The sequence below is a fragment of the Halichoerus grypus genome, chromosome 15 (genome assembly GCF_964656455.1).
Source record: "Halichoerus grypus chromosome 15, mHalGry1.hap1.1, whole genome shotgun sequence".
NCBI classification, from domain to species: Eukaryota; Metazoa; Chordata; class Mammalia; order Carnivora; family Phocidae; genus Halichoerus; species Halichoerus grypus.
Window position 1 is genome coordinate 16,718,223 of NC_135726.1, and position 13,597 is coordinate 16,731,819.

General features: G+C 38.2%; 1 protein-coding gene across 2 annotated transcripts in view; it reads right to left on the minus strand.

The window, feature by feature from the left end:
* SNTB2 (syntrophin beta 2) overlaps positions 1-13,597 on the minus strand; it is a 104,005-nt gene that overhangs the window by 37,625 nt on the left and 52,783 nt on the right. The window contains exon 3 of one of the 2 annotated variants that reach the window (XM_078062835.1): positions 4,090-4,179. In XM_078062835.1, coding sequence (XP_077918961.1) covers positions 4,090-4,179 — 90 coding nt within the window. Of the gene's footprint in view, positions 1-4,089; positions 4,301-13,597 lie in introns of both variants that reach the window. The other variant, XM_078062834.1, reaches the window with a different exon arrangement.

Sequence of the window (13,597 nt, forward strand, 5' to 3'; positions counted from 1 at the left end):
TCGTATCTTGGCTCTTGTAAATAATGTTGCAATAAACATAAGGGTGCATGTAACCTTTCAAATTAGTGTTCTTATATTCTTTGGGTAAATACCCAGTACTGTGATTGCTGGATCATAAGGTAGTTCTATTTTTAATTTTATGAGGAATCTACATACTATTTTCCACAGTGGTTACACCAATTTGCATTCCCACCAACGGTGCACAAGGGTTTCTTTTTCTCCACATCCTCCCAACACTTGTTTCTTGTGTTTTGGGGGGCAGTTGAGCTGTATAAGTTCTTTATATATTTTGGCTAACCCTTTATCGAATATGTCATTTGCAAATATCTTCTCCCATTCAGCAGGCTGCCTTTTAGTTTTGTTGATTGTTTCTTTTGCTGTGCAGAAGTTTATTTTGATGAAGTCCCAATAATTTATTTTTGCTTTTATTTCCCTCTCCTCAGGAGACCTATCTAGAAAGATGTTACTACAGTTGATGTCAGAGAAATCACTGCCTGTGCTCTCTTTTAGGACTTTTATGGTTTCATGTCTCACATTTAGGTCTTTTTTTTAAAAGATTTTTATTTATTTATTTGTCAGAAAGAGAGTGCAAAAGCAGGGGGAGTGGCAGGCAGAGGGAGAAGCAGGCTCCCTGCTAAGCAGGGAGCCCGATGCAAGACTCCATCCCAGGACCCCGGGATCAATATCCAAGCCGAAGGCAGCCACTTAACCGACTGAGCCACCCAGGCGTCCCTCACATTCAGGTCTTTAATCAATTTTGAACTTATTTTTGTGTATGGTGCAAAAAAGTGGTCCAGTTTCATTCTTCTGCATATAGCTGTCCAGTTTTCCCAGCACCATTTGTTGTAGAGACATTCTTTTTCCCATTGGATATTCTTTCCTCCTTTGTTGAAGATTAATTGACCATATAATTGTGGGTTTACTTCTGGATTTTCTATTCTGTTCCACTGATCTATTTTTGTGTCAGTACCATATTGTTTTGATTACTACAGCTTTGTAATACAACTTGAAGTCTAGAATTGTGACACCTCCAGCTTCCCCTTTCTTTCTCAAGATTGCTTTGGCTATCCAGAGTCTTTTGCAGTTCCACACGAATTTTAGTATTCTTTTGTTCTAATTCTGTGAAAAATGCTGTTGGTATTTTGATAGGGATTGCATTAAATGTGTAGATTGTTTTGGGTAGTATAGACATTTTAATAGTATTTGTTTTTCCAAGCCACGAGCATGGTATGTCTTTCTTTGTCATCTTCAATCTCTTTCATCAGTGTTTTATAGTTTTCTGAGTACAGGTCTTTCACCTCTTTGGTTAGGTTTATTCCTAGATATCTTATTATTTTGGGTGCAATTGTAAATGGGATTTTTTTCTTAATTTCTCTTTCTGCTGCTTCATTTTTAGTGTATAGAAGTGCAGCAGATTTCTGCACACTGATTTTGTATCCTGTGGATTTTACTGAATTCACTTATGAGTTCTAGCAGTTTTTTGGTGGAGTCTTTTAGGTTTTCTATATAGAGTATCATGCCATCTGCAAATAGTGAAAGTTTTACTTCTTCCCCACCAATTCAGATCTCTTTTATTTTTGTTGTCTGATTGCTGTGGCTAGGATTTCTAGTACTATGTTAAATAAAAGTGATAAGAGTGGACATCCATTGAGTATGATGTTCCCTGTAGGTTTTTCATATCCAGCCTTTATTATGTTGAGGTATGTTCCCTCTAAACCTACTTTGTCGGGGATTTTATCATGAATGGATGTTATACGTTATCAAATGCTTTTTCTGCATCTATTGAAATGATCATATGGTTCTCATCCTTTCTCTTACTGACGTAATGTACCACACTGATTGATTTGTGAATCAAAGCACACTTGTAGGGGCGCCTGGGTGACTTAGTCGTTAAGCGTCTGCCTTCAGTTCAGGTCATGATCCCAGGGTCCTGGGATCGAGCCCCGCATCGGGCTCCCTGCTCCGCGGGAAGCCTGCTTCTCCTTCTCCCACTCCCCCTGCTTGTGTTCCCTCTCTCGCTGTGTCTCTCTCTGTCAAATAAATAAATAAAATCTTCAAAAAAAAAAAAAGCACACTTGTAACCCAGGAATAAATCCCACTTGATTGAGGTGAATGATTTTTTTTAATGTATTTTTGAATTTGGTTTGGTAGCATTTTTTTGAGAATTTTTCATCTATGCTCATCAGGGATATTGGCCTATAGTTCTCTTTTTTAGTGGTGTCTTTATCTGGTTTTGGTATCAGGGTAATGCTGGTCTCACAGAATGAATTTGGAAGTTTTCCTTACTTTTCTCTTTTTTGGAATAGTTTAAGAATAGTTATTAATTTTCCAAGAAACAGATTCTTAACTATAGAGAACAAACTGATAGTTATCAGAAAGGAGGTGGATGGGGAATGGGTGAAATAGGTGATGGGGTTTAAAGAGTAGGCTTACCATGATAAGCACTGAGAAAAGTACAGAATTGTTGAATCACCATATCGTACACCTGAAACTACTGTAACACTGTATGTTATCTAGGCTGGAATTAAAATAAAAAACTTTGGGACGCCTGGGTGACTCAGATGGTTGGGCGTCTGCCTTTGGCTTGGGTCGTGATCCCGGGGTCCTGGGATCGAGCCCCACATCGGGCTCTGTGCTCAGCGGGAAGCCTGCTTCTCCCTCTCCCTCTGCCTACCTGTCTGCCTACTTGTGATCTCTCTCTCTCTCTCAAATAAATAAATAAAATCTTTAAAAAAAAAAATAAATAAATAAATAAAAAACTTAAAAAAAATTTAGAAACAATGATAAACATAACTAATATACTAAAACTTTCAAAGTCATAAGTGCTTATATACCATGATTCTCATTAGTTTCTTCTCTGCTTAGTTATCCTAATTGTGCTTCCTACAAATTATCATAGCGCTAATTCTGTGTTCTAATTTATTATAATTATTACTTGGAACATTTATAAAATTCCAGAGCTCAAAAGAAAATACAGATTAGTGGAGTCCAGTGTTGGTTTCCACACAATCTCCTGGTGAGTTACCAAACAAGACTGCAGACCCCACCACAGATCTATCAAATCAGAACTCTGCTGAGGTGGGGCATGGGGGAGGCCAGACCTCACAAACTCTAGTTAAAACAAAACAAAAACAAAAGAACAAAATATTCCTGGGCTGATACTGACACAATCCCTGCGCCCTTGGACACACATGAGGGAACTAGGATTCAAAGGGATGAAGGAACCTTTAAAAAGATCTAAGAGCAGTGGAAACTAGAACTACCACTTGAACACTCATCTTGGAACCCTAAGTCTAGTCTTCCTTTTTCAACTCCTGGTGCCCCAGCTGACAGTGAAGGACCCAAAAGAAAAAGGATGTACTATAATTTCATGTATACTCAAAGTTTCCCTTTTGTCAAAATGGGATTCAAACTAACTTGGATTAAGTTCTTCCTTTCCTTTTACCAATGTCTACTTAGGTTTTGTTTCTCCTCTTTTCATTTTTCAGTGGTGGAAGACAACTGTACATTTGGCTGATGGCTTGTAAAATATTTTGCATATTTTATACTTTTCCCAGAACAGGAGAGTAAGCTTTCTGTCCCTGAAACTGGCAGTAGACTAGACCAGGGGTTGTGAAACTCTGACCTATGGGCCAAATGCAGCCCAGTACCTGTTTTTGTACATAAAGTTTTATTGAAACACTGCCACACCTCTCCATTTTCATACTGTCTACCACTGTTCTCTTGCTGCAACCGCACAGTCAAGGAGTTGTGACACTATCTGGCCCTTTGCAGAAAAAGTTTGCTGATCCTATTCTAAAATCATGAAAATTATTCTCTGTCATTAAGGACGGAGATGGTAATAAGAATCTCTTTTTAGTTATGTTGTGTTGATGACTATCATGACAGTCAGTTCTTCTGGTGGAGGTGATAATTAGCAACAAATAACTAAATGGTAGGGAGGAGAAACACAAAACCAACAAACAAAAGATCTGCAAGCTAGATATCCAGGGCCTGACTGCATGATAAATATTATAAATACATGAAATGGGGGAACCACCTTGGCTCTGAATGGTGACCAGTGAGACCTTGCCCTGCCTCTCGACCTACCTGTTCTGCCAGCCAGGCAATGTGCTTGACCTCCTTGCTGCCTCCTGCTGTCCTGGTTGCACCAAGCATGGCATTGAGTTCAGCCAGTACCTGTGGGAGGAGAGCCATTATGTTGGTGTGGAGAGCTACGAACCAGGAGTGTGCTGTGGCTGTATCCTTGCAGCGTAGGATCAGCGTGTTCCTGCTATCAGGAGAATGGAGTTCTATTAATCTGTGTGGAAAAAGAAAAAAAAAAGTAAGCTAGATCAGAAGTCATCAAACCTGCCAGAGTGTAACATACATAACTGGAAATCTATTTTAATTTTACATTCCAGAATAGAGATACTTTCTCTTAATTCCTTAGGGCCCAATTTCAGAGAAAACCACATATGGAAAGATAATCATCAGAAAGACTAACTGCTGGGTCTGCTGTTTCAGTGTGTTAATTTAATGATCTCAAATGAAGGAACCTATTGTATGGTCTATAGTAAAACACCTCACTTTGTTTTAATTTCCATGTCAAAAAAATGGAAAGCATGCTTGTTGAATGTCATAGGCACATTGTAAAGAAGGAACTGATATTTTTTTAAATACTTAGAAAATTCTGGTATAAGGTATTGCTAGGTAAATAAATCTGACTGCCAAAGAGTGAACTGAAATTTCCACCATGTGGAATAAAGAAAAAATAACTAAAGAATATGGTTCATTACGAAAATCTAAAACTTGGTTTTTAGGGTCTGGGTAGCATTATCTGATTAAATCATCCACTGAGTCATAGTAGAAAAAGAGTTAAGAGATCTTCAGTCCTATGACTGTTATTTGTTAATGCTTAACTGAGAACAACCCAAACTTCAAAAGTCACCTTTAGGAATTTGCTAAATTTCTTTACAAGTACATTAAACAAATTTCTTAGAAAGCAATTTATTGGGTGCTCTTTTCTGTTTTGGTCAAAGTTTTTGCCAAGATGAGTTTAAAAAGTGAAACAAATAAATTAACATATATACACTTCTGTGTTCTAACAGTGAACATATGTATCTTTCAAAAAGGAAAAAAGATAAAGCTCTTAGAAGTGTTTTTCATGGTAGGCTAGAAAGTGACAAACTGCCACTGACCAGGTACAGATCTTTTTATTATTCATCTTTCTGAAGACAGTTTTTGCTGCCTTGAAGCAAGGTCATGAGATCCTGCACCACCTGTCGAAGACAAGCAGTTTACATGGATACTAGCATGCCTGCCTTGAAACTTGCGCCCCTCCCTCTTGCTACTTTTCTAAACCCTTTATGATTCCAAGTATTTCAATTTGCCATATTTAGTATGGCAAACATTCACTGTCATTTCAACTCTGGTCAGTCTATCGTTTCTTAAGTAAACATTTATTGAGCACTTACTACGTGCCAGCCACAGTGAGACACTGACATTGGAGATACAGTGGTGAAAAAAATAGTCTTTACCTTCATTGGACCTATTGTCCGATGGGGAAGGCAGAAATTTAACAATTAATATAATTACAGGTTATAAAAAGTGCTCGTATAAAGGACTGTGATAACTACTATGAAGTTCTTGTCTAAAGGAAGCAAGGTGGTAGGGGCAAAGCAGGACTGCAATGGAGGCCTCTCTATCTCTGAGGCACACTTACCCAGCTAGTGTCATGCTTTGAAACAGGTTATAAACACATCTATCTCATACTTATCAACTCACCTATCTAGTCACCTGCCCTCCCACTGAAATTAGTCACCTAGCTACCTGAAAGGCTAGCCACCAGTTTATCCATGTTTTATACGCCTTCAAAGTTCTAGGGCAATAGCCAAAAGGCCAAGAAATTCTAGAAAATAGCCACAACATAAAATAAGATCTGGGAACAGTCTTAAGCCCATAGAAAGCTCATATTAGTCAGAAAAAAATCTTTAGATAGTAAGTCATAAGCAATTTGAGCTATTTGCTTTTGTTTTGTTCTTCCATGCTGGGTGCAAAACCTGCTTAAGATTCTCTCTCTCTCTCTCCCTCTCTCCCCCCACAAAAAAGGTAAAAACCACCTAAATGTCCACCGATGGAATGGATAACCAAATTGTGGTATTATACCAAGAATGGAATATTATGCAGCCTTAAAAAGGAAGGAAATTCTGGCACATGCTACAACATGAGTGAATCTTGAAGTCATTATGCTAAGTGAAACAAGCCAGTCACTAAAGGAGAAATATTGTATGAGTCTGCTTATATGAAGTATCTAGAGTATTCAAACTCATAGAAACAAAAATTAGAATGGTAGTTGCCAGGGGTTAGGAGGACAGGGGAATAAGGAGTTGTTGTTTAATGGGTATGGAGTTTTAGTTTTGCAAGATGAAAAATTTCTGGAGATTGTTGCACAAATATACTTAATACTACTTAACTATACACTTAAAAATAGTTAAGATGGTAAATTTTATGTTATGCATATTTTACCACAAATAAAAATTGTAATATAAATTAGAAATAATCTTATGGTGGGATGTAAGATGGATTACAGTAGAAAGAGATATGGCCTGGGGAAATTTAACTGGACCCAAGAAGGATGAAACTACACAGAGCTTACCAGTGGGATAGACTCTTATGCAGGAGGAATTCCTCCATCCTAAAAGCCCAGCAAAAGTAGAAAGAGGAAGATAAACAAATAGCTTAATATTCATATTAACCTTTATTTAGTCCTCTATGTTATTTTATCATATCTATTCTTTTTGATGTTATTTTTCACTATATCAATTGTTGCTGCCATGATCCTTAAGATACCTATTGGTTAAAAAATTGGTTATATTCTCTGGAAGAAAAACAGCTATTCATTTGTTATGGGAAGATTTAAAATGGTACATTACACTCAGTAACAATAAAATATCACACTAAAAGGCAGAATCATTTCTGTGCTAATTCTTTTAATGAGTTAATAATTGTATTATATAGAGCAACTGCTCAAATAATCATTAAAGTAGCGAAACTTATTTTAAAGTTACTTAATGATAAGTAGTTATCTATAAAATTCAAGGCTAGATTATTAGATAATGTGTGAAAGCAAGTTCTTGTTTATTTTATTACTTATACTAATCTTAAGAAGAAAAAGTATTTCCAGTATTTCTAGAACTTCCTATGTAACACAGCAATTGAGCACACACATTTAGTCTACTCCTTCCTGAAATCCCACTAAAAACAGTTAAAGGGGATTTTTAAAAAATTTATATATATATATTTTAAAGATTTTATTTATTTATTTGACAGAGAGAGCGAGAGCAGGAAAACAAGCAGGGGGAGTGGGAGAGGGAGAAGCAGACTCCCCACTGAGCAGGAAGCCCAATGCAGGGCTCGATCCCAGGACCCTGAGATCATGACCTGAGGTGAAGGCAGACGCTTAACAACTGAGCTACCCAGGCGCCCCTTAAAGGGGATTTTTGAAAAACTTAATGGACTTTTTCTTTTAGCAGTATTAGGTTTACATAAAAAAACTGAGTAAGAAGTACAGAGAACTCCCAAACACCCTTCCCTGCCTCTCCACAATACACCTTATTATTAACATCTTGCATTAGTGTGGTCCATTTGTTACAGCTGATGAGCCAGCCAATATTGATATAATATTATTTACTAAAATCCCAGGTCACTCTTTGTGTTGTATATTCTGAGTTTTGACAAATGTATGCCATATATCTACCATTACTGTATTCCACAGAATCATAATTTCACTGCTCTAAAAATCCCCTGTGACCCACTTATTGATCCTCCATCACTCAGGCCCTGGCCCTGACTCCTAGCAACTACTAATCATTTTACTGTCTCCATGGAATCATATAGTATGTCACTTTCTCAGACTGGCTTCTTTCACTTAGCAATATGCATTTAAGGTTCCTCCATGTCTTTTGTGGCTTGAGAGCTCATTTCTTTTTCTTTTTCTTATAAAAAGATCTACGATTTATTATATTTTTAATTTAAATTGAATTAATTAACCTATAATGTATTATTGGTTTATTTGACAGAGAGAGAGACAGCAAGAGAGGGAACACAAGCAGGGAGAGTGTGAGAGGGAGAAGCACGCTTCCCGCCGAGCAGTAAGCCGTGAGGGGCTCGATCCCAGGACCCCAGGATCATGACCTGAGCCGAAGGCAGATGCTTAACGACTGAGCCACACAGGCACCCCATGTATTATTGGTTTAAGAGGTCAGGTCTGTGATTCATCAGTCTTATATAATACCCAGTGGTCATTACAACACATACCCTCCCCAGTGTCCATCACCCATTTACCTCATCCTTCCACCCCTCTCCCCTCCAGCAACCCTCAGTTTGTTTCCTATGAGTAAGAGTCTCTTATGGTTTGTCTCCCTCTCTGGTTTCGTCTTCATTTTTTTTCTCTCTTCCCCTATGATCCCCTGCCTTGTTTCTTAAACTCCACATATCAGTAAGATCATACGATAATTGTCTTTTTCAGATTGACTTATTTCGCTTAGCATAATACCCTCTAGTTCCATCCACGTTGTTGCAAATGGCAAGATTTCAGTTTTTGATGGCTGCATAATATTCCTGTGTGTGTGTGTGTGTGTATGTGTGTGTGTGTGTATACACCACATCTTCATCCATTCATCTGTCGATGGACATCTGGGCTCTTTCCATAGTTTGGCTATTGTGGACATTGCTGCTATAAACATCGGGGTGCAGGTGCCCCTTTGGATCACTACATTTGTATCTTTGGGGTAAATACCCAGTAGTGCAATTGCTGGGTCGTATAGTAGCTCTATTTTCAACTTTTTGAGGAACCTCCACACTGTTTTCCAGAGTGGCTGCACCAGCTTGCATTCCCACCAACACTGTAGGAGGGTTCCCCTTTCTCCGCATCCCCGCCAACATCTGTCGTTTCCTGACTTGTTAATTTTAGCCATTCTGACTGGTGTGAGGTGGTATCTCTTTGTGGTTTTAATTTGTATTTCCCTGACGCCAAGTGATGTTGAGCACTTTTTCATGTGTCTGTTGGCCATCTGGATGTCTTCTTTGCATAAATGTCTGTTCATGTCTTCTGCCCATTTCTTGATTGGATTATTTATTCTTTGGGTGTTGAGTTTGGTAAGTTCTTTATAGATTTTGGATACTAGACCTTTATCTGATATGTCATTTGCAAATTTTTTCTCCCATTCTGTCAGTTGTCTTTTGGTTTTGTTGACTGTTTCCTTTGCTGTGCAAAAGCTTTTTATCTTGATGAAGTCCCAATAGTTCATTTTTGCCTTTGCTTCCCTTGCTTTTGGAGACATGTCTAGCAAGAAGTTGCTGTGGCTGAGGTCACAGAGGTTGCTGCCTGTGTTCTCCTAGAGGATTTTGATGGATTTCTGTCTCACATTTACGTCTTTCAACCATTTTGAGTCTATTTTTGTGTATGGTGTAAGGAAATGGTCCAGGTCCAGTTTCATTCTTCTGCATGTGGCTGTCCAATTTTCCCAACACCATTTGTTGAAGAGACTTTTTTCCATTGGACAGTCTTTCCTGCTTTGTCAAAGATTAGTTGACCATAGAGTTGAGGGTCCATTTCTGGGTTCTCTATTCTGTTCCATTGATCTATGTGTCTGTTTTTGTGCCAGTACCATACTGTCTTGATGATGACAGCTTTGTAATAGAGCTTGAAGTCTGGAATTGTGATGCCACCAGCTTTGCTTTTCTTTTTCAACATTCTTCTGGCTATTCGGGGTCTTTTCCGGTTCCATATAAATTTTAGGATTATTTGTTCCAGTTCTATGAAAAACTTTGATGGTATTTTGATAGGGATTGCATTGAATGTGTAGATTGCTCTAAGTAGCATAGACATTTTAACAATATTTGTTCTTCTAACCCATGAGCATGGAACGTTTTTCCATTTCTTTGTGTCTTCCTCAATTTCTTTCATGAGTATTCTATAGTTTACTGAGTGAGAGCTCATTTCTTTTTATTGCTGAATAATATTTCCTTGTCTGTATGTACCAGTTTTTGATCCATTCACCTACTGAAAGACTTCTTGGCTGCTTTCAAGTTTTGGCAATTATGAATAAAGCTTCTATAAATATTTATGTGCAGGTCTTTGTGTGAATGTAAGTTTTCAACTCTTTACAGGTAAATACCAAGGAGCACAAGTGCTAGGTCATATGGTAAGACTATGTTTAGCTTTATAAAAAACTGCCAAATTGTTTTCCAAAGTTGCTGTACCATTCTTCATTTCCACCAACAATGAATAAGAGTTCCTGTTGCTCTTCATTCCTCTACAGCATTTGGTGCTGTAGGTATTTTGGATTTTGGCCATTCTAATATGCATATAGTGGTATCTCATTATTTTAATTTGCAATTCCCTAATGATATGTGATGTTGAGCACCTTTCATATTCTTATTTGCCATATGTATTTCTTCTTTGTTGAGGTGTCTGTTCAGATCTATTGCCCATTTTTAATTCGGTTGGTTTGTTATTGTTGAGTTTTAAGAATTCTTTGTATATTTTGGATACCAGTTCTTTATCTGATAAATATTTTACAAAGATTTTTCTCCCAGCTGTGGCTTGTCTTTTCATTCTCTTAACAGTGTGTGATGGTTAATTTTATGTGTCAACTGAAATGGGCTAAGGGATGCCTAGATACCTGGCAAAACAATATTTCTGGGTATGTCTGTGAGGGTTTTTCTGGAAGAAATTAGCATTATCAAAAGACAATAAAGAAAATGGCTTTTGCCAATTCGAGTGGGCATCATCCAATCTGCTCAGGGTATGAATATAACAAAAAAGTGGAAGAAGGGTGAATCTGCTCTTTGCTTGAGTTGGGACATCCATCTTCTCCTGCTCTTGCACACTAGCACTCTTGGTTCTTGGGCCTTTGAACTCAGACTATATTATGCCACTGGCTTTCCTGGTTCTCCAGCTTACAGAGAGCAGATCATGGGACTGGCCTTCATAATGGCATAAGCCAATTCCTATAATCTATCTCTCTATCCATCCACCCATCCATCCATTCATCCATCTATCCATCCATCTATCCTACTGGTTCTGTTTTCCTGGAGACCCTGTTATACAGTGTCTTTTACAGAGCAGTTTTTAATTTTCTTGAAGTTCAACTTTTTTTTAATCAAATTTTTCTTTTATGTATTCTGCTTTTGATGTATCTAAGAAGTCATCAGCAAACTTTAAAGGGGATTGTTTGATTGATTTGATTTTTTAAAAAATATTTTATTCATTTATTTGTCAGAGAGAGAGAGAGAGAGCACAAGCGGGCGGCAGGGCACGGCAGGCAGAGGGAGAAGCAGGCTCCCTACTGAGCAAGGAGCCTGATGCGGGACTCGATCCCAGGACCCTGGGATCATGACCTGAACCAAAGGCAGAGGATTAACCAACTGAGCCACCCAGGCGTCCCTTGATTGATTTGATTTTAAATAATCTCTACCCCCAATGTGGGGCTCAAACTTATAACCCCGAGATCAAGAGTCACATGCTCTACCAACTGGGCCAGAAGCCAGGTGCCCCTAAAGAGGACTTTCAAGAAGCATAATCTTACAAGAGAGAACAGGAGAAAAGCAACTACAGCAAAATTTTGGAAGGCGGCAAGCAGACAGGGAGTTAAATGACTTAGCAGACCTAAGAAAAATGGGGAGTAAAATCCCAGTCAATCCATTTTGCAGAATCCTGAAGAGGATGGGGAATTAGAGGCACCAGTTACCTCTGGGAGTGGGAGTAAAGCACACAGCTAAAATAAAGAAGCTGGCTGCAAGTCTGTTCCAGCATTCCCCACGCCCAGCAGCCAGTGACTGCCCCACCCTCAACCCAGACAAAGATTCATATCCACCCTCATCCCACTGAACTGAGTAGAAGAGCCAGTGATATCCCTAATTCAGTCCCTATATCAGGCTAGTTGTTTGGGGCTATTTATTTCCACCTGGTTGCTTTGGCACTGTAACCAGCTTAACATCCTTTAAACACATGCTAAAAAGTTCAGTCGCAAAACCATGAGAAATTTCTTTCACTCCTCCTACTGACCTACTTAGTACTAAAGATAGGTATCTGTTCATCCTTCCCTAGGCACAAAACGTTCCACCTTCTGAAAAAGACTTTACACTTCATACTGTTTCTGGGACAGTCTCTCAGACTCCTCTGACATAGTCTGAACTCTGAAAATCCTGATGTCAAGGATCCTAATGGAATGGAAGATAAATGGAAGAATGGAAAATAAATCTGTTACAAAATAAAACTAAACCTGATTAAACAGATACTGGGACCATTAAGCTGGAAAAAGATGAAAACTGACAGTAAATTAGTTCACAAGGCAGGAGCACCAATTTTTCATGAAAAGAGAAATTTAAGTGTTTCTTAAGAAGGGATTGTGAAATAGAAAACTAACTAACAAGAAATTGAAATGAAACTCCAAAACAGAACTGATGATTCTAGGATCCAGAAGACTTTGTCTTTGGAGAAGGAGCCCTAAAACTTTGATAAAGGGGACAAAGTATTTCAGAAAGTCTACTGCTGTTCTAAAAGAAAAATTCAAATGGAAACTCTGCTAATAAAAATTTAAAGGCAGTCTGCTAGTAATTGTTTGGGCTCACAGGAGAGAGGAGACAGCTACAGTGTGAAGGGTTTTGGCCTCTAATCAAACCACTGAGGATTTCCTGAGAAATGCAAGTACATTTTGATCAGATGAATCAAATCAATGTTTAGGTACACTGGAACACAGGATTCTGTAAGTTTAGCCTGTTTATATCTTCTTTTAGTAGTCTTTGACACAACTTATATATTTAATTTAATAATAATCATACTGTTTTATATGCCATAAAGCCAAAATTTACCTTTTACATGGAAAATAGCCAATGTGAAGATGACCAAGACTTCGTGAACCAGTTCAAGCTAACAGCTAATATTTCTGGAAAGCAGCATTTAAGAACACCTTGTCACTACTAAACTCCACACTGCCCACAGTGCTGTTTGGGAGGGAATGGGCTCATGTTCCCTGGACTTCATCATTATTTACTTAGCCTTCACTTTCCACAATGAACTGCTTAGAACCATCAGAAGCCTCTAGTGAGGTCTTGAGAACTCAAGCTGGAGGAAGAGAACAAACTTCTTCCTCCTCCTTACTTACTCATACTGATGGTCAGCACTTTTTTTCAGCTCTAGACACTGAAACTAAATCAAAGTAGTAAAATAGAAAAAAAAAGAAGTTTCCCTCTCATGTCAAGTAAATTTCTGGTTTAGAAAGTGAAACCTTGATATCGAGATGAAGGATGATTCACAAAGAGATTCTACTATACACCACAGGAAGAGTTAATATTAAAAAGACTGACACCACCAATGTTGGTGACGATGTAGAACAACACAATCTCTCATACAACGCTGGTGTATTTAATTTATTAATAACAGTATTCATTTAAATGGCACAATCATTTTGGAAAAAAGACTAGCATTTAAAAAACTAAACTTTTATTTAAAGATTTATTTATTTATTTGAGAGAGAGCCAGGGCGGGGGGTGGGGGGTGGGGAAAGAGAGAATCTCCAGCAGACTCCTGCTGAGCAAGGAGCCCGACACG